The 20,053-nt window shown below is 38.7% G+C and overlaps 2 protein-coding genes across 3 annotated transcripts in view; one reads left to right on the top strand and one right to left on the bottom strand.

Annotated features, from left to right (window-relative positions):
- MUC6 (mucin 6, oligomeric mucus/gel-forming) overlaps positions 1–2,237 on the top strand; it is a 64,196-nt gene extending 61,959 nt beyond the window's left edge. Inside the window, exon 43 of the mRNA XM_065682675.1 lies at positions 218–2,237. Within this exon, the coding sequence (XP_065538747.1) occupies positions 218–395 (178 nt within the window). The 3' untranslated portion in view covers positions 396–2,237. The remainder of the gene's footprint in view (positions 1–217) is intronic.
- Positions 2,238–4,269: 2,032 nt separating this feature from the next.
- Positions 4,270–20,053, bottom strand: part of AP2A2 (adaptor related protein complex 2 subunit alpha 2) — a 45,381-nt gene continuing 29,597 nt past the window's right edge. For both annotated transcript variants that reach the window (XM_065682677.1, XM_065682678.1), the window contains exons 9-22: positions 19,686–19,854; positions 18,409–18,546; positions 17,061–17,243; positions 15,827–15,924; positions 15,420–15,651; positions 14,477–14,650; positions 12,361–12,524; positions 9,586–9,668; positions 8,720–8,809; positions 7,816–7,939; positions 6,913–7,029; positions 6,644–6,713; positions 5,243–5,377; positions 4,270–4,422 (exon numbers count right to left, since the gene is read on the bottom strand). In XM_065682677.1, coding sequence (XP_065538749.1) covers positions 4,345–4,422; positions 5,243–5,377; positions 6,644–6,713; positions 6,913–7,029; positions 7,816–7,939; positions 8,720–8,809; positions 9,586–9,668; positions 12,361–12,524; positions 14,477–14,650; positions 15,420–15,651; positions 15,827–15,924; positions 17,061–17,243; positions 18,409–18,546; positions 19,686–19,854 — 1,855 coding nt within the window. In that variant the 3' untranslated portion in view covers positions 4,270–4,344. The remainder of the gene's footprint in view (positions 4,423–5,242; positions 5,378–6,643; positions 6,714–6,912; positions 7,030–7,815; positions 7,940–8,719; positions 8,810–9,585; positions 9,669–12,360; positions 12,525–14,476; positions 14,651–15,419; positions 15,652–15,826; positions 15,925–17,060; positions 17,244–18,408; positions 18,547–19,685; positions 19,855–20,053) is intronic.

The raw sequence follows: 20,053 nt of genomic DNA, 5'->3' as shown, positions 1-20,053 counted from the left end.
GAAGCTCAGCACACCTGAACTCTTACAGCATTCATTGTGAGAACCAAGACCAGTCAGTTGCTGCAGTGTTTTAGCTTTGTAGTTGACAGAACCTTAGACTCTTAAGGTTGTGCTCTTTCCTCTAAACATTCCACCATGAGAAAAATGACACTCAAATACTTGAAAAGCTGTAAGCCTACAATGCTGCATACAAATCCCACTGTTCTCTTCCAAACAGGTTGAATGTTGAGGAGATGGTGGTCAACACGGCATGTGGCTGCTGTAGGCCACTTCAGCTTCTTAAGAAGGAACTTCAACTGCCATGCCAAGACCCAGATAACCCTGGAAAAAAGCTCATGAGAGAAGTAATTGTATTTAGTGGCTGTGTTTGTGACTTTGACAGTTGCATACACTAGCCAGAGCTCCAATTGGCCTCAGACACCTTTATTGGTTGGGTTTTTTTTTTTTTAAACACTGATCACGATTTACTACTTCTACAGCGAGTGCTCACTGCTGGAGTTCCCTTGTATTGATTATACAGGACAGCCTTGCAGTGAGGCATCCTGAGCAGGCACCTGGAGCACCAATGGACTTAACTGATAAACCATTCCTTATCAGGAAGGGATTCAGGGGGTGTGAAGGGGAGGGAAAAAAGCATGGGCAGGGTGGGTATTGGGAGAGAATACCATGGCAGGGACAGTTTGGCCTTGCTGAGGACAATATTTAACCAGAGGCTAAAAACTGGCCTATGCATAGTGCAGTAACAGAAATTTGACTTTCAAATAAAGTAGAAGGAATTGAATTTGCAAACTTACCTCATTATTTGACCACTTATTTTAACAGAAAATAATCTACTAGGTTCCATTACAGTGGAATGAGGGCCTGTGTGATGGCCCATTACTTCACTGGGAGACCACTGAGGTAGTATGTTCCATGTCCTCTGAGTGGACACAGCACTTGTGCTTGTAATCCATACCCAGCTGCTGTCAGAAAGCAAGGTGCTACTTGAACGAAAAGGTAACTCTGAGGTTTCTAAATGCACCCTTAGTGGGGTGGGACATTTTTAGAAACATCGTTAACAGACATACTGGATTTTGGACAAAGCAGAGATCTCCAGGGCATTTCCCTCCAAGGAATCCAAGACCATGTGCTTTAACAGGACACAGGTAGTTCACTCAGAAGCAATTTCTGCTTGCTGCTAGTAGAGTATTCTTTACTACTTTGTTTGCAATTCAGTTAAGATGAAGTTATATGAGTGCACAAAAGCTCGTAGTACCCAGGTAGTTTTTCTTCTTTTAGCAAGTTTTGGAGAACTACTAGGAATCTGCAGCATACATTTAAAGCTTGAGTGTGGTTATTTAGCACCTCAGATTACCTTTTACAGCATCAACTTTTTTTTTTTACAAGTCCTGCCTGTAATACAGGTGTGCACTTCTTAGCCTCAACCATACCCCACTGCTACACCAGTTGATTGCAGCTTCTATTCTTCATATACTTACTGTTGTTAAACACTATAAATCATTTCACATCAAGGTTACTTTGTTGTTTAGTTTTGCTGTGGATTCTTCCCACCCTACACACACAAAAAGCCATAAACAACCTCCCTGGGGGAGCAGAGATCCGCAGGCTGGGTAAGACTTAACTGAACACAATGCACCAGTAGTCTGCAGAAAATAATTTACCATTACATATCAATTGTTGTTCCCCAACAACCATTCAGTGCAAGTATTGCTTACACTTCCATGTCCCCAGACAAAAAAAAAAGGCCAGTTTGATTACTGTTCTAATCATTTATTTAATCTTAATACGTTCTTCTGATGAATATAGTCTAATATATAGTCTTCTATATGAAAATTCTCCACTTAATTTGACAGAACTTTGTTTTATACAAATAAGACAATCACCATTAATGTTACATACTGGAGTGTAGTCAAGAATGAACATATGCTACCTGTTTTGCTATTCAGTTATTTTCATATGTCAATGCCTGAAAATACTGTACTTAAAAACAATAACACTGTTTACTGCAGAAATTACTTTGTCTGCTTGACAGGATACATCACTTTGGTAAGTTAACCATCATTCACAAAAAAAAAAAATTAGAAAAAAAAATCAAGTATTTGTCTTTAATTTGTTCACTTTTCTGCTCATGGCTTCATTGAGCTGACATTTAATACAATGTGTGAACAACTGTAAGCTTAACACAGTCACCACTGAAAAAGACACTTTCCCTTACCCCCCTCCTTCCCACATTTTAAATGCACATTTTAGCACAGCTTGAACCAAAGCACAGTGAACTGAAGTAGCGCAGTGTCTCAAGATGTCCTTTAATGAGGGCATACACTGTTTTCAGGGGGACAGATACACAACAGGATGTGGGGAAAAATGAAATAGAAGCTGCTCCCCTGTCTTTGCTAAGACTCCCTTTAGTTCAGCACATCAGATGTTTAATGCAGCAGTCAACAGCATGGTTAAGGTAACAGGATTAATGAAGAGACATATGGTAGCAACAAAACACAACATAAGATAGTCCATTAATATTTTGCCAACTGCCCAACCTTACTGCAGGAACTGCTCATGAAGATTTTCAAGGAATGTTTGCGATCCAAGAGTCTTGATTAGCCACTGAGAGGCCACAAAAGTGCCTCAAGAGAACTTTTGCAGAGACCAGGTCTCTATCCAAATTTCTAGTCACAACAGCCACAGCTACCTGTAATTTCTAGAAAAAAAAAACCACACCAAAAATATCTCCCAAAATCCACACTCCACATCCAAACCCTTGTTCCTCTTTTTTCACTTGCACCCAAGTACCACCACTAGCCTTCACCCAAGCCAAAGTGCAATCACCCACTTCCATCATTCAGCTGAAACCACTGAATTAAAAAGCAAGGCACACCCAAACAAGTAGAATCCTGTCCCCTGCTGTGCACTGAGCAGCATGACAGGAGCCTCACTGCTACCGCTCTAACTCTTAATTTCATGGACATTCTTGGCTGCATGTGCTGAGACACCAGTCCCAAACATCTCTGAAATTACCATAAGGAAATCTTGATCTGAGGTTCAAGTCTCCTGTAGTCAGCAACAGCTGACTTTATTCATTGCGACTTGAAACACTCACTGGCAAATCACCCCCAGTTTCTAATTGTGCTACCTTGCCTGCTTAGTTTGAGCAGCCTTTGGGGCACCTTAACACTTGAACAGCGTGAGTCAAAGCTGTGCCCAATTAGTTCTGCAGAGAGGCTGCACAGTTTGCTGATGTGGAACACACTACACAAAGGCTTTGCTTGTAAAAAACACTATACAAGCTGACCATTTTGGGCCTTCAGCACACTCAGTCTTCTACACCATGCTGGGTATTTTTACCACCATTGACAGACAGGAAACTCTCCAAACACCAGTTATGCAACGTCTTGAGTTTTAGCATTACTGTATATTGAAGAAAAACATTGTTTAAAATTACATTTTCATCTAAAAGAGTGCATGCCTCACAGCCTTTCAGGGGCCCACTTCTTCCCGCTTCTCCTTTTATACAATACCAGACCCTGTAGAGTTAGTTATATCATAGCATTAGGACTACTACATGCTAAGTCTGTTGGGAAACAAAAAACACAGAAGAGAATATTTAACCCTACTTTGACTAACCATAAATAAGCATGTACCTGTTCACCACCTACCAGAGCAGTTCACCTCAATGAGATAAGCAGAAGGATTAAGAATAGCTTTTGTGTTCAATCCACTTTCCAGAGATCACAAAACATTTAGATGTGAAGGATTACAAGATTAAGACTCTGGTCCTGTGGCTTTTTTCAAATACAAAGACTGGTGACACTCAACATAAATGTTCACTTGAATCAGATTCAGATTCAAACATACATGCCCTTTCAACCAGTACAAGACTTGTGGCAATGTTCCACTTTATAAAGTTTGACTCTACATTAACATCCGAATTAACTTTACTGAGCAGCATTACATTGGTTTCTTTCAGTTCAGAGCTGAGTCCTTCAGCAGGTGCTCCTTAAGGCAGAACATTACTAGCCCTTTCCAGTTGAAATCCTTGGTTACTACACCTAAATAAATTTCCCTTTACTGAGTTTAAAAACTGGACCTCTGCAAAGAAAAAAGGAGCACAAGAGAGCCCACACACCCTTTGTGTAACACACTAAAAGCCATTTTTAATGTGGAAAGTCGCTTCCCTGTACTGTACATTTTATACTCTTTAATTTCAAACAAGGGTCAAGTCCTAATAAGGCAGGGAGCTGATAATGGTTAACAGTGCAGTACTCAAGACAGTGATGTACAAGACATTTATTTGCAGTATGATGACAGTGATATAAATGGAAGAAAACCAAACTGACATGGTTAATATTAAAACTGTTCTGACAGCAATTCACATAATCTCTGAGATACAGCTTCTTTACTTGTTCGTAGTGTGAGCCTATACATCTGAAAAAAACATACAATATTATTTAGTTTTTAAACACAGTTTGGCATTAAATGAATGCACAGTCAACTAGCAAAAGCTACCAGTTATATCTTCTGTGCTTTTTTTAGATTTGGTAGGGAAAAGACCTCCAGTTAAAACATTCTAAAGCAGCCAGCCACTGAGTAGTACTGCTTTCTCAAATCATAGGATGGAATACATCTCCAAGCCCTTGTTGAGAGGGTTTGCACCATTGTTCTAGCATTTTTAGGCTTTAACAGCAAGGTGTTATCCAAAATTGTTCTTTAAGAGGAATAAATGTCATAGGGAAAGCCTGGAGAATCTACCACCACTTCTGAAGAAAACAGGAGACTCATCACCCAAGACTTACAACCCAAAACTTTTCAGTCCTCAGTTAACTTCAATAAAACCTCTACCAAAATGCTTGATGAAAAATATTCTTAATATTGCATTCATTTGTTATGTTTAATCTTTTAACAATCATTCCCCTATTAATTTAAGATGGCAAAGGGAATTATACTTAACTGTCCAAGGTGCACAATACAGAAACATAAAATGTTTCCAGCCTTCAAGAGAAAATGAGACTCCCCAGATAGTCTGGAATAACACAGTGATCTCTTCCAATAGGGAAGAGAACTGCTATGAATAAACAGCTTACCAAACTGGGCCAGGACCAGCTGCTATAATTTCATTTCTTGTTGGAGTCTGCAGTCCCCATTAGCTATTGCAATGGCGATTTAAGTAAACACTAGAGTTCTAGATAATGTAGATATTTAGTTCAAACAAGATCTTGTGTTTAACTGTATATACTTAAACAGATACCTGTGCCTGGAGGTTGGGTTCAAGGCGCAGCAAGCATCCAATCTGAGTAGTTTTTGTGTGTATGATACCAGCACCCACAAAGTTTGCAGGATTTGGATCTACCTCCTCAAGTAGGGCTGATCCAAAGCCAATAATCTATGAAAGAAACACAGAAGATTTAGAGGATGGAACAGTGGGACACCAATTTCAAATCTACCCAAGCACAGCCACCACCAACTAGCAAAACAAGTAGGTGCCTAATCTACTTGAAGTGTTTGAGACACTAAATAATTACCCAGTAACATTTCTTTCACAAGTTTTTGAAGTGACAAAGTGGCCCTGACAATGAACTGCTCCCAAAACAGGGTTCTTGGAAAAACTGAGAAATAATTTAACATAAGCCTTTCTTTTTTTGATAAAGCCATTCCAGTCCTACACTAATCACTTCCATTTTGACTAAAGCAGCCAATTCTATAAGTTGTGACTTGTTTTCTTTTCTAACTACTAATTGTAGTATAAATTAAAGCTTGAAGTATTTTCCAATTGGGTTTTTATGAATTGGTGTTTTCCTAAATAGCTTCAAGTTTCCAGCTGCTACTGAAAACTACATATCTAATTTCAGTGTGCGCTCACAGCCCAGAAAGCCAACCGTATCCTGGGCTGCATCAAAAGGAGCGTGACCAGCAGGTCAAAGGAGGTGATCCTGCCCCTCTACTCTGCTCTTGTGAGACCTCACCTGGAGTATTGTGTGCAGTTCTGGTGTCCTCAACATAAAAAGGACATGGAACTGCTGGAACAAGTGCAGAGGAGGGCCACGAGGATGATCAGGGGACTGGAGCACCTCCCACATGAAGACAGGCTGAGAAAGTTGGGGCTGTTCAGCCTGGAGAAGAGAAGGCTGCGTGGGGACCTCATAGCAGCCTTCCAGTATCTGAAGGGGGCCTATAGGGATGCTGGGGAGGGACTCTTCATCAGGGACTGTGGTGACAGGACAAGGGGTAACAGGTTAAAACTTAAACAGGGGAAGTTTAGATTGGATATAAGGAGGAAATTCTTTCCTGTTAGGGTGGTGAGGCACTGGAATGGGTTGCCCAGGGAGGTTGTGAGTGCTCCATCCCTGGCAGTGTTCAAGGCCACGCTGGATGAAGTGTGGGATGGTTTAGTGTGAGGTGTCCCTGCCCATGGCAGGGGGGTTGGAACTAGATGATCTTGAGGTCCTTTCCAACCCTAACTATTCTGTGATTCTAATTCAAGCCACACCAAGAAGCAGTCCATTCAACCTAGCGCTGCGAAACATGTGTAACACAACATGGACCTAAACTTGAACAGGATAATCCAGCTGCTGTACAAACCAAGATGAACAAAGTTTGCTTATACCACTACTCTTACACTACAAATTGAAAATACCACACTGCCACCCACCTTAGCTTTTGTGATCTCTGCATCCATCGGGTGTTTTGCTTTAAAGATATTCTGTACTTCTTGTTTTGGACTGCAAGCCAAGTCAAAACAAATACAAGATATATGTATTACACAGAGCATTGTTTAATAGCAACTAATTATACTGGGAGAGTTTATAACTCACAGGATTATATATGGGATGGGGCAGTGTACGAGCTGCAGTTCCAGTATACCCTTTTTTCCCCTTGGCTCCACAGGAGTCCCAAGCCCAAGTACAGACAATATCTTACTTGCTCAGTTGCTTCCAGCGCTGAAAAAAGTCTTGAGATGACATCTCTGTCGGCTGGAAAAATTTATTCAGGGTGATGGGTAATTTTACCGAAAGATTCTGAAATGTTCCACCATACCTGGATTGGGAATAGAAAGAACATGATGTATGCAGCACAGTGCCAGCAGTCTCTCAGCCTAAATGAACCAAACAATTGAGGATGAACGCTAAGGTGAAGGTGCAACTGTTTATCATTAAAATCCATCAGCTACAGATAATGTTATTTCTAAGATACAGTTTCAATCCACTGCTGAATAAATATGCTCTGCTTAGATGGCATGTGAAAGTGAATTGACAGAACTTCTAAGAAGGATCTCTGTCTCAGCATAGGTTGTTATCCTTCTAGATAGCATCTAAAGGACTGAAAATATATCCCTGTGAAAACATACCAGTAAGAACCAGTTTAGAGTAGAATAACAAAACACAGCCCAAAAAAAAAAAATCAGGATTTACAAAAGACTGATGTTTAGTGGACATAAGATTCTACTTTTGGCTGCATGCATTTCCAGCCCAAGTTGTTCGCAGAAACATTCCTGATTTCCAGAAGGGAGAAGTTAGTGCATATATTCCTGTCAAGACTTCTTAAGCAAACAGGAAGACTGCTGTTTTATACAGATAGCAGAAGGAGAAGTCAGAGACATGTTATCAGTTGCTACGTCCTGATTTTTTTTTCCTAAACCACATTGTTCCAAGTGGACTCCCTAATTTCCCTTGTAGCTTAAAGCTTAGTTAAATCAATTTTTCAAGTACATCATCTACCCAAGACAACTTTATGTGGCCATATTCTACACTTCAGCCAGAGGACCAGGACCAATTTAACCTTTCATCTAATTAAGTTCACTAGCATTAGAATCCTATGTTTTACCTGAATTGAATGTTCAGGATTGGAGCTTCCATGAAGTCTGACACACACTCGATGTTCACAACCTGTTGAACCTGTGCACCTCCATCCACTGTGGGGTCAACAGGTTTTGTCTGAAGATTCAGGCATAAGAAGTGGTTAAGGAAACTCAGCAATGAGTTGATAACTTAAGAAAACCCCAAGAAATCCTCAATAAGCTATATGAGGAATTAGCTTCTCTGTATGTTACTGAATATTCAAAACTCAATTTTTGTACAGCAAAAAAGTTCTGGTGTGTGTTTGCCTGTTTTTCATACTGACACACCTAGAAGCAGTAACCCCCAGAATTCTCAGTTATCTGGATATTCTCAAAGAAAGATGACTTCAAAGAGGTATGAAGGCACAGACAGACTTCACAAGAAAAACCACTGGACTATCTCATTTTGATGTGAACAAGCTTGTTTCTAACAAGCTTGATTACACAGTCTCCAAGAAAACCTAAATCTGCAATACCAAGCATTAAGGATGAACTGTAGACTGAGAGCTTATTTTTAAGTATGATCATCATCTTTGTGTACATATATTCTGTCTCAAGTCTGAAGTTATCTGCTAATGCAGGACTTTAAAGAACTCCACATCTATACTCCTGCCACTTAATGACAGTGGAGAAAGCTACTGGGTTACATTACATACTTCCTAAGCCTAATTTCTCCTTATTTCAACAGTTAAATTTGTGTTTGTAACCAGAGCTTTAAAGAGAAAATCTTCCATCTCTGCTCAAAAATTTTAGAAAGTTATCAGCAAGTTTCTCATTTCTCCATGTTCAAGGACACCATGCCTTCATCCAGCAGCTTTTATTACAACTTTGTGCAGCACAAAACACAAAACCCAAATAAGAACAAACACATACTACTGTATTTAAGGATATTAGACTGTAGGTCATCTGAGCAGATTACTGTTGGAGTAAAATTCAAGAACTGTGTTGATGTCTTATTACCATAGAATATGAACATACGTCCTAGAAAGAATGAAAGACACCAAAGTTTTTAGGTATGTCACATGTAATCATGTTGAACTACCTGTGCTTTAAACATCTAATACATTATCTTTTCAACGTTTTTTCAAAACAACTTTTAAAGACAAAGCATAGTTTACATGGTTTAACCTTAACACAACATTCAGTTAAAAATGCAGTAACAGATTAAAAGAAGCCATGAAACCTCTCCCACAGCAGCTGTTACACAGGCAGGTAAATAATCAGTGGAATTCTTTGAGTTGCCAGAGAAAGTAACTTTTTATATGAAGAAGTTTTTATGGCACCAAAAGGAAAGCAAAAGGGGAGAAGCAAGCAATCCTAATGCTGACCTGTGTTTGATTCCCAGCTCTTTCCTAAGTATTTTTAATACTTTGTGGATTATTATGATAGACATGTATGAGATGTATTGTGTATCAAACTATTACAACAAACTATACTGTAAGATATAAAAATTGAGGAGAATAGTTCTTTAACCCTGGCTGTACGACAACCTTACAACAAGGCAACAAGAGCTGGGGCTTGCAGCACCACTTATCACTCCCACTTCACCTCAGCTACCAAAACAACCAAAAAGTTTAACAAGACAAAACCCCACAAAGGAGCCAGGCACATGTGAACAGTGAAGATCCTACAACAGGCTAGGCCTGAGATCATATTTCCCTCTCCAGTAGCTGAAAAGTAAGTCCTATTTGCAATTTCATGCTGGCACTGGGGTTGATAACGTAAGACAGCTAACCAGTTGGCCTGAAAGATCTCACCCAGGTTCTGTCGAAATTCAGATTTCAGTCCAATCTGTAGCAACTGATTTTCAAATAAGACTCCATTATTTTTACACACAAACCTAGGGGAAGAGAGGGAAAACTCATTTTAAATTGAGCCATATTAAGTAGTATTTAGAACCACAAAATTCAGGGTTTACAGAGGATGGAGATTGTGGTTAACCTAGAATACACCAGTCTGTGAGAGAGGCCTTTGCAGAAAACTGCAGAGTTAGAAAAGACAATTTTACAACCAAAACCACCACTTGCAAGACACTAAAAGAACTGAAATTCTTATTTGATAAGATGTCTAAGAAACTACGAAGGAAGCCACAGTATGCTCTATTCACACACACACAGAGTCTAAAGGACCAGGCAACAGACTAGGGTTTTTCTTATTCATATTCTTGACAACTTCCGAAACTCATTAGGTCGGTGCTGAATGGAAAAGTTTGAAGCTTTGACTGTTTAAACCTGAAAGAAAAAAGAATCTCTTGTTCCACCAGTTCTGTATCATGTAAGTCAACTGACAGCTGTATTTTTTCCATTCTGAGAGATGAAGCCCATTTTGCAGTGATTTCTGTCCTTTCTGTCACCCTTCACTTGGAAGTAGAAGAGGTGATCAGCAAACATCAGCCCTTTGCATACAAGGCACTTAAAACATACTCACAAATATCAGTACTTTTGACAATTTACTCTATGTTTTTCTTTGTGAAGAGTTGCAAAACTTAATACACAACTGGCACTGCCTTATTTTAGAGCAGTATGTGACAGCACTGAATCATAAAGGCAGTGTATTCATGAGCTTGTCACAAAATCCACAGCACCTACAGAGGTGTTCCAGTTACAAGTCTGACAGTACATGTTTCTCTAGTTTTGCTGGTATTACGTTAATGCACAATATAGTTTTGCTTTATAACTATATTCTTGAAGTTGCCCAGCCTTGCAAGGTTTTAGTATTGCTTACTTGTGAAAAAGCTCATCAGCATCATGCACAGTATCAGCTGGTTCCTCAGAAACTACCTCAGATGAAGCCAGGTCAGGGCTAGTTCAGGCAGCACAAAGGAAGAAAGGCAGTAGCGACAGAGACAGCAGGAGTTAGTAAAGACAGCTTAGTGCTTAGTTATTTCTTTTACCTCCTTCCTCAAAAATGGCACTGCTGAGTTTAATGCATGAAAAATTTATTAGCTGCCCTAGCTCAGTTCACCTAGAAAGGTTTTAGGCATTAGGTAATGTTTTCCCCCACTTCTTTCCCCCACCCCACCCCTCCCTGACTGCGCTAGGAACCAGCAATTCTTCCCAAAGACAAGAAACAGCTGAAGATGTTCAACAGCTTAATTTATACCTCTTAAAGAACCAAATCCTTTTAGGAATTTAACTGCGACAGCAAAAAAAAATTAGTTCAAATCCATAAATGTAGATGTATACTAGCTACCATAAAATGTGTGCTTTGAAGCAGAGGCCTCATCAACCTTACTGGCACTTTAACTACAGCTGCGCAATCAGTTCTCAAAACCACACAAGAGTAGGCAAGAATATACAGGCACACAGAGAATGACTTACCCAAGGAACAGATTAGAAACAAAAGTGACAACAGCACTAAAAAGAGGCAGGAAACTGTAAAAGGCAACTTCTCAGTATCATTAGAGAAGCATTTCATCATCTACAGACAGACCAAGGGGTTGGGCAATGCTATACTTTCTTCTGCAGAAAGAGAAAACTCTTTTTAGGTAACTTTGGACTTTTGCGTATGAAGCTACTAGTACCGGGTTTAGTTTTTGGCGATTTTTTGTTTTTAGCTCTTTAAATTAAAAAAAAAAAAAAAAAAAAAAAAAGCTTTAACAAGCTTCTGTAGCTTCTTAAAGTCTTGGTCTTACATACCATGATTATTTCAAGAGAAACTCAGGATCAAGTCTTTATCACTGCAAACTTGCAACAATACATTGCCTATTATAAATTTTTCATGAAAATCTCAATGATCCAGGCAGTAATTATGCCTTTACTATTAAGATTCATTGCAATTTTATCACGCCGTCATTCAAAATCTGGTCATGGACAACAGAAATTCTTTGGCCTCTAAGATTTTTAAAGGTTTTAAAAGATTTTTAAAGACATACTTCAATCTTGTATTGTCTCCAAAATTTTAGCCAAATAACATTTGAGTGTAGCCATGGTGGCTTTTAATATTAACACACTGAACCTACATTATACTTAGTAATGTAATCAAATACTTGTATCAAAACCCCTTTAAAAAAGGGCTTGTGTTTTTTTCCCATTTTCACACTGTCTGTGTGTCAGACAGTAGCAAACCAATTTAAATAGATCTTGAAATTCTGAGAACCAGTTATCTCTGGATATAATCCATTTTATTGTTCCACAAGACACACAAAACACAAGAATACTTTATGGAAATAAGATAAGAATAAACATATTCTTATCAAGCCAGATAACCACCCATCCAAGACATCCTGAAATGCACAAGCAACTTGGTTTTACAAATAAATAAATAAATAAATAAATAAATCAGCATGAAAACTAGGCAATACTGTGCGCCCAGTATCTTCAGATTACTACAGACTCAGTTTTCCACGAGCAAAGGTATTCAATAAAGACAGCACAACCACCACAGAATTCAAGAACACCTCTCTTACTGCACAACTACCACCCTAGAATGCATTCAATAAGCTGAAACAAAACCAAAAGTTATTGCATGTATTTTGTCTCTAATCCTGTTTTAGATTCTTCTTCAGGTTCCTTACAGGGTGACTTAATTACCTCGCAAAGTTGTCATCAGAACCAGGAGCAAGAGGTGCAACTGCAGAAGCTGAATCTGAAAATACATCCACCAGCAGGCTACCACTAGAGGACGGTGGGGGAGCTGAATTGGCGAGAGGGGCAGCACCCAGACCCAGCAGATCCGCAGATGGAGAAGGAGTAGACTAGGGAAGACAATACACTTTGGTGTTAACACTAGAGGAAAAACTAAAACAAAGCTCTCTTGCACAGACAACTAAGCTATGGCAAAGTGCCTCCCCCCATCCCAAATCAAGCTTTCAATGGTTGTAGGAGGCTTCAATGAACATTTACCACCTTGCATTTCAATTTAAGGTCAATTTCAATTTAAGGTAATTTACAGATGGGGTTTTCTTTTTTTCTCACTTTTAAGAGTGATGTCCACCTAACCACTGAATAACAACATTGAATAATAATAATAAAACCACTGTATAATAAAAAATATTCATCTGCAGAATCAGGTTCTGCAGAAGAAACACGACAATTTTTCTCACCCCCTCTTTTCTCCCCTCTGAATTTCAAGGGAGATTAATGACTGTAGAGAATAAAATTCAGAAAGTGTTGCTTTTCTTTCATGAAGAATCCAGCAAGAAAGGCAGTGGCTTTCACATAAACCTGAATGAAAACATCACAGCACCTGTGAAACTGAGTTTAGACCTGGGTTTTTGAAGCTTGGCAAACCTTAGAAACAACATAAAACCTAACCAGCAAAAAGAGCCAAGCCTGTAACTAGTTCAAGCTGCAAACACTAGAGGTAGAGAGTTCAACACCTTCAGATTTTTTTATCCCCTCGGAGAGGAAAAAAAAAGGAGTAGTGAGGATATGGACTCATGCAACGGAGGCCACACATACATACCAATTCATGTGCAAGAACAAAGCACAGACTGTTAAAAAACATGCTCATGTATTAGACATCTGGAGCCTACAAGATAAGCTGAAGTTGAGACATGAGATGCACTTGGATTGAGTCTGAAATTTTGGTTTTGTCAGTCAACACAAAAGTTCTTATATACTCGAAAGACTGAATTTAATATGCAGTATGACAAAAAATTCCCCAGAAAAAAAAAAATAAAAATTCAGAAGCCAATTGGTAAGAACTACTGAGAACAAACAGATGGAGCTACAATTCGGAAGATATTTTTGGCACTTAAGATGGGTCACACCAAAGCCACTGGTGAAGGCAACAACACAGTCTCTTACATGGCTGCAACCCATGAAATGAAGCTCAAAGCATAACACAATTTTAACTGCCAGGCACCTCAGTCAATTTGGCATGTGAAGAAAGTTTGGCATCTTTTCTGCTGGAAAAGTATTTCTGTCTATTCAAAGATGTTGCACTTGGAACATCTACTCTCACATACTGCAGTGACTAAGAGTTAAAGGATTATGCTTTAACAAACTGGGCAGGGAGTGTGCTACAATATTTCCTCCTCTTAGGTTATCTACTACTACATCTCAAATGTAATTACAAGTTATGCTAGTCATTAAAACCAAGTATTGCATTATGGGAACAACTCACTCAACCAGCTTTCATTGACAATAAAATTAAAAACTTTAACTAAGAAGAAACAACTGGCCTTACCTACCACAACTGAACTCAAACAGTACTGTCAAATAAACAGTAACAACATTACATTAGGTTTATGACATCCGCATTGTCAAGCGTTGTCTGCTTCTAGCAAAAACAGCCCAGAACAGGATGCAAGATATCTCCCATGTTTGACAAAGCTGATAGTTTGAAATTCAGCTTACTCCTTTTAAATACGTTAATTTTATCATCTCACCCTAGCTGCAATTTTATGAGCAAAGAAATTCCCATTTCTAAGCTTACAGCAATATTTTTTTCAAAGTAACAACATAAAAGGTATTTTTTTTTTTGGCTGCAGTTTGTCCCCATTTAGAGAAGACTCTCAAAGGAAAACTGTATCCAAGCAAGCAGTGGGGAGAAAGGCAGTTGCATGTTCCCCTGCTACTTTACAGAAAACATCCATAGTCTTAAATTTGAGGTGAGTTTTAAACCCCCACAAAAGCCACTTTAAGGAAACTATTCTTATTTGCACAGTGTCTAAATTCATGAAAGAACAGCTTTTAAACTCACAACAGCACTGGCATTGACAGAAGCAGGTTCAGCACTTCCATTCATATCAGAGCTCCTCTCCTTTTTGATCTCTTCCAGGTCAGTAACTGTTCCCGGCCCTTTCTTCTTCTTAAGTTTAGCCAAAATAGAAGATTCCCTCTCTGGAAAAGGAGGCATTTCTTCCAGCACTGTAGCCTTATCACAGAAAAAAGCACATTAGTTGAACTTACAGAAAAAGCCAAACCAGATTCTTCATCTTTGAACAGATACACCCTTACAGGCTGCATGAGGCAAAAACAGCAGTAACTATCCACACAGAAAATGCCTATGCAGTTTATTTACAGGGACAGATTAGACTTGCTTTTAATATATAAATAAATATTAAAGCTTTCTGAAGTCCTCCCAGAACAGTTGCTTATGAGAGCAGGAGTTTATCACTTCCCTGTTACAGTGCTATTAAACAAAAAATACAAAATAAAAAAATCAGATCATAGCAGACCTAATGGTTCTTAAGTCAAGCAGACCTGGACTGAAACCACAGATAATCAAAGGATCTAGTCAGACCTACGTTTTTACTAGCTATCAAGACTAAGCATGCCATGCTCTGGCCAGACCCAAGAGCATTGGGTTAAACTACTGAACTTCTAGAGACAAGTTTCCTGTCCACCATCAAGTCCTCAAACCAAAGCACGAACCTGTCTGCTATCTGAAAACTGCAGGCCCCTGCACCATGCTGGCTTTCACTGGCTTCCATGCTTGAGACTGGCATGCTTTAACAGTCATTTGTCCTGCTAAAGCACTAACAACTTTGATTTTAGCTTTAAATTAGCAGACGATTGCAACTGAATTGGTAGACTAAAAGCATCCTGTGTTAAGATTTCTGAGCAATCAGGTGAGCTCTACTGAAGTTTACTTGTTAACAGAGGTCTGCATAGAAAAAGAAAATAATAATCTTTATACCTACCAATATGTCAGTACTGGCAATAGTACTGAGCCTCAAATACTCAACAGCTCTCTGCTGCAGCTCAACATCAGCATTCTTCAGCTGACTGTCACTGCGCAATACATCTTGAATCGTAGTTTTGATTTCTGGAAACAGGTTCACAAACTTGATGTATGTAGACAGAAGCAGAGCTCGGGTAGGAACACTACACAGATGAAACTTGGAATGTAGCAGGTTGAACTGGATAAGGGGACTTAAAAGATGGGAAGAAAAATAATTTGTTCAGTTTATGTAGACATGATAGTTCTTAATACATTACTAGCAAGAGCTGAATAATTTATTAAGTGGCCTTTGTGAATATTAAATAGACAAAGATTCTTTCCCAAAAGTGTTACTACTTCAAGTCGGTATTTTAGAAGGTGTTTTACCTTGATCTTGGATCACCTGCTATTAGATTTCCAAATTCTCCCAATATGTAGCCACCTACTTTTACAAGGTTCTCATGGCACGCTGGAGCTTGGAGAGCCTGTAAGAACATATTACTAGTCATTGACCTGTAACGTATCAAAAAAGATCTTTTCTGTCACTTGCATGTCCAGTTGCCTACTCACCTGTAAGAACAGACCATAGGTCTAGGCACTACAGAGCACTTATGAGAAAAGTACAATAGGTGGCACAACTTTCCAAAGACTCTCTAATGTAAGTATAACTTGCTCAAGTAATGGGCTCTTAGGCCCATCTAGCAACACTGTGGACTTCTGAGGATAAATACAGCTGCTTGTTTCCTTCACATCTTTAGGGGTGTCAGAAGGATGTTAGCTTACTTCATATAAACCTTGCAAGAATGTGCTGAAGTTGTCCAAGATAAAAAATACTGTCTTTAATGAATATTGAGAAACACATAGCAAGTATGAGTTCTGAAAGTCAGCTTAAACATTCAGAAGGGAAATAGAAATGGAAAGCTCATATAAAGACTCCAAATGAAGTCAGAGCAACAAGGCCAGACATTTGAAAGCGTTCTCCTTTAACAGTTAAAATTCCTGTTTTATCAGATCCTGAACAGAAGGAATGGGTGTATGCTTCCAGAAAGACCAAGCTAGTTATTTTGAATGTTTTGAACTCCTACATGCAGAAAATATAAAGAAAAAAAACCAAACAAACCAAACAAGCAAACAAAAACAAAAAAACCCCCACAACCAGAAAATAAACCTCACAAACCAAAAACCAAGCAAAATAAAAAACCCACAAAAATAAAAATAAAATAAAAAAAAGCTGCCCTATAAAATGCTTCCATTTTTACTACATTTCAGTAATTTTCTAGGTATAGTAATTTCCTTACTAAGCCTTTCATTAAGTGCCATTCACCAACATAGCAAAAATCCAGCATAACCCACCCTGCCCTTCTTCACCAAGACCAGAACAGTATTAGGTGTATTGATATCACTTAAGCTAGAGAAGCTTCTCATCAACTTAATGTTGTCTCTCGCTCTGAAAAAAATCAATTATGCTAGTTTTATGGGACGCTTCAGCAGTATTTTGTTGCAATATTCAGGGTCATATTTTTACTCCTCCCTAACACGGGGAAGCACACATACCTGCTAGATCACACTCTATTTAATTCCTACCTCATTTTGAAAGTAAATTGAAAACAGTTATTCTCACCTCAAAAACAGTCTTTGCTGCATACCCTTGAACATCATCCCTGTTGATGACAATCTGAATAACTCGATACCACACTTCTTCACTGACATAGTCACCAGCAATGCGAATCAGATTCAAGATTGTATCCACATACCAGGTATAATCCACTGCATACTTCTCAGCTAGAATTGCAACTTTCAGAACCTGGGCACATGTAAGAAAATAAAGAAGGTGGACTAGCTTCTACTATAAGCTGTGTATCAAAACGAACTTTCATATACACCATAATACACCTCAATTGCTCCCTTGGCGAAGGTGAAAGAAAACATTGAAATTCTGTGCTAGAACATACCAGTTGCCAGATACATAATGCTTTCCCTATAATGCAGTTGAGCGTGTTGCATCTAAACAATTTATTGAACATCTTTTGTTTTCTAGAAAAGCACCAACCCTTCTGCCTCCCTTCCCCACACCCCCCCCCCCCAAAATGGAAACACTATCTAGCAGATACAAACCAGATTCACCAAAAATACAGATGGCTTTCAGGTCATACTGAGAATTCCTGTACCCTAAAGCAAACAATCACCATAGGAAGAAACCTCTACATAATTTATCATGTGTGTTTATAGAGACCTATTTCCTTAAGAGCAGTAAATGAACAGAACAAAATTCACATTATCTGCTAAAGTCAGGGTAGATTGCCAACATCAACAAGACAGTAAATCAACAGATAAATCAACTAACACTGCATTCTATGTTAACTTCTCCAATAAAAAAAAAAAACACATTAGCACCTAAGCTAATTATTGCTGTAAGTACAGGTTTTGGCTACCATTCTAGGAAGGTTGTTAAGTATTTCAAGTTTTGCATTTTTTTTTTCCCTACTGGAAGGAAGGAGATCTAATCAGCTGAGAGAGGCATGATAGCTTATTGTGTTAGGGAATCCTTAGACTGAGAGGATGCTCTCACAGCATATACAGTATGAAGTTCTACCTAAAAGAAAGTATTTATCATACTAATATTTGAATATTAAGCAGTTGAGTAGAGTAGCACATAACCTTCAGATCTAGAGATATTTACTCAAGCATTGATATAATTAGTTTTATATACAATGCTCTGAGACAAAGATCAGGTTTTAAAATTCCTAATTCCCAAGGGTTCCTCCACAACATTAGTTTGACCTGTATGAAGAATATACTTTGCTGTTGACTACAAACTTATGGGGTTGGAGTTTTGTTTGGTTTTGGTTATTTTTTTAAACCACTATGAAAAAGAACCTCTATCACAGGCTATCCAGCATCCCAATCAATAATGATACTTATGATACCAAAGACAGATATGAAAAAATAAGGAAACAGAAATCTCTCACAATTTCTTCTCTAATGGAATAGTCAGCAGTCTCCAAGTAATTCAGCATTTCAGCCACAATCTGTTGGGCATTGCTTCGGTCACACATTGCGTACAGTAGATCTACAGCTCTTTGTCGTACACTTACATCTCTTTCAGTCTGAAAAAGACACACAGCAAGTCAAAATTATTTCATCTTATTTGGAAAGTTCATGCATCTTACTGAAGAAATGAAACTTACTATAATCCACAGTGAAATTTAAGACAAATGCATTTTCATAATCTTTCAGACAGAATGAACTTGGGATATACCCTTCATGTAAGTTGTGAGTTTCTTACAGTATTCTCACTTTCAGTCACCTAGAAAGAGGTCACTGAAAACTCAGACAGCTTCCCACTTTTAGATAATATTACAAAACTTAAATCATCAGGTTTTGTTTCTGTAGTACACATATTCAAATCTGCGCAAGTGCTGGAAGGATGAGGGAGTTTGTACAGATGACTCCGCTATAATACTAACTAGGGTGAATGAGTTTTTGGTTCACTGTGCACCAAGTAACTGGGACCACTGGCCACAAATGCACTAATAAAAGGGCAAAAACTGTCAAGCTGCCAACAAGCCAATTAGCAACCAGCTACCTGAATGTTCAGTGCTGTGCTTGCCTTGTATCGACAGAAGCTCAGGTAGATTTGACTTTTGAAGTCAGACAAATATAATATGCTACAGAATGTGCTTGAAAGAAAATACATGTGAACACTGAAGTGTGCAAATAAGTTTACATACAAATCAGTTTTCCTCTTTTGGCTTTTGCTTATTCATAGAAACATGGCCTGAGAATGTGTCTTTGTTTTCTTGACTTTCTGATCCTGCAGTGGAAGTTGATATGCTCTGCCTCTTTCCATAAGCTATTGCAGCGAAGGAACAGTTTTTAATACCAGGAAGACAGTAATATAACAGTCTTCCCACCAGCATTCTCCACTCTGAAATTCCACATTTTGAAAAACTTATTCCTCTTCAGTCTACAGCTTCAGGACATAAAGTGTTACAACAGCCACAAGTATCAGATTTACCAGCAAGTTGCAGAAATAAACTGAAACTGACCTCTATCATTACCAGCACAGCAAGATTTTGCAGGATTAAAGAAAAAAAACCCTAGAGCAAACTTCTGCGAATAACTCATTTGGCCCACAGGTATTATTGTACTAACTGGGGATGAGGGACTTGGGGAAGTAGGAGAGAGGGCATTGAGGCAGGGGAGAAGACAACACTCAAAACAGACTGCACACTTAAATATTTACCTTCAATGCATTGATAACTGTTTCTATGTGTGTTTTCACAGCCTCATGTGAGAATTCAGAGCTGGCAAGCGTGCACATGCTTTCCAGTGCTAGGTAACGCAAATTAGTTTCTCGGTGCTGCAAGAATTGACCTAGCTGGTTACAGGCACGGACTAGTAGATTTGGCTCACTGCACAGAACAGGAGAGAAAGTGAAAGGGTTAAAAGCAATAGGTTTGAGAACATCCAAATATAGAATATGATTTCTGCAGTGGAAATTTCTTAAAATGCCTCAAAGTGTCTGCTAGAATGCCCTGCTGGTGAAAGGAAAAAAAAAAAAATCAGACACTGTGAGCAAATAATCTCTGTTGGATTAGAGTGGTGGGGTCA

Source organism: Lathamus discolor, chromosome 6 (genome assembly GCF_037157495.1).
Source record: "Lathamus discolor isolate bLatDis1 chromosome 6, bLatDis1.hap1, whole genome shotgun sequence".
NCBI lineage: Eukaryota > Metazoa > Chordata > Aves > Psittaciformes > Psittacidae > Lathamus > Lathamus discolor.
This window is presented reverse-complemented; position numbering and strand designations above follow the sequence as displayed.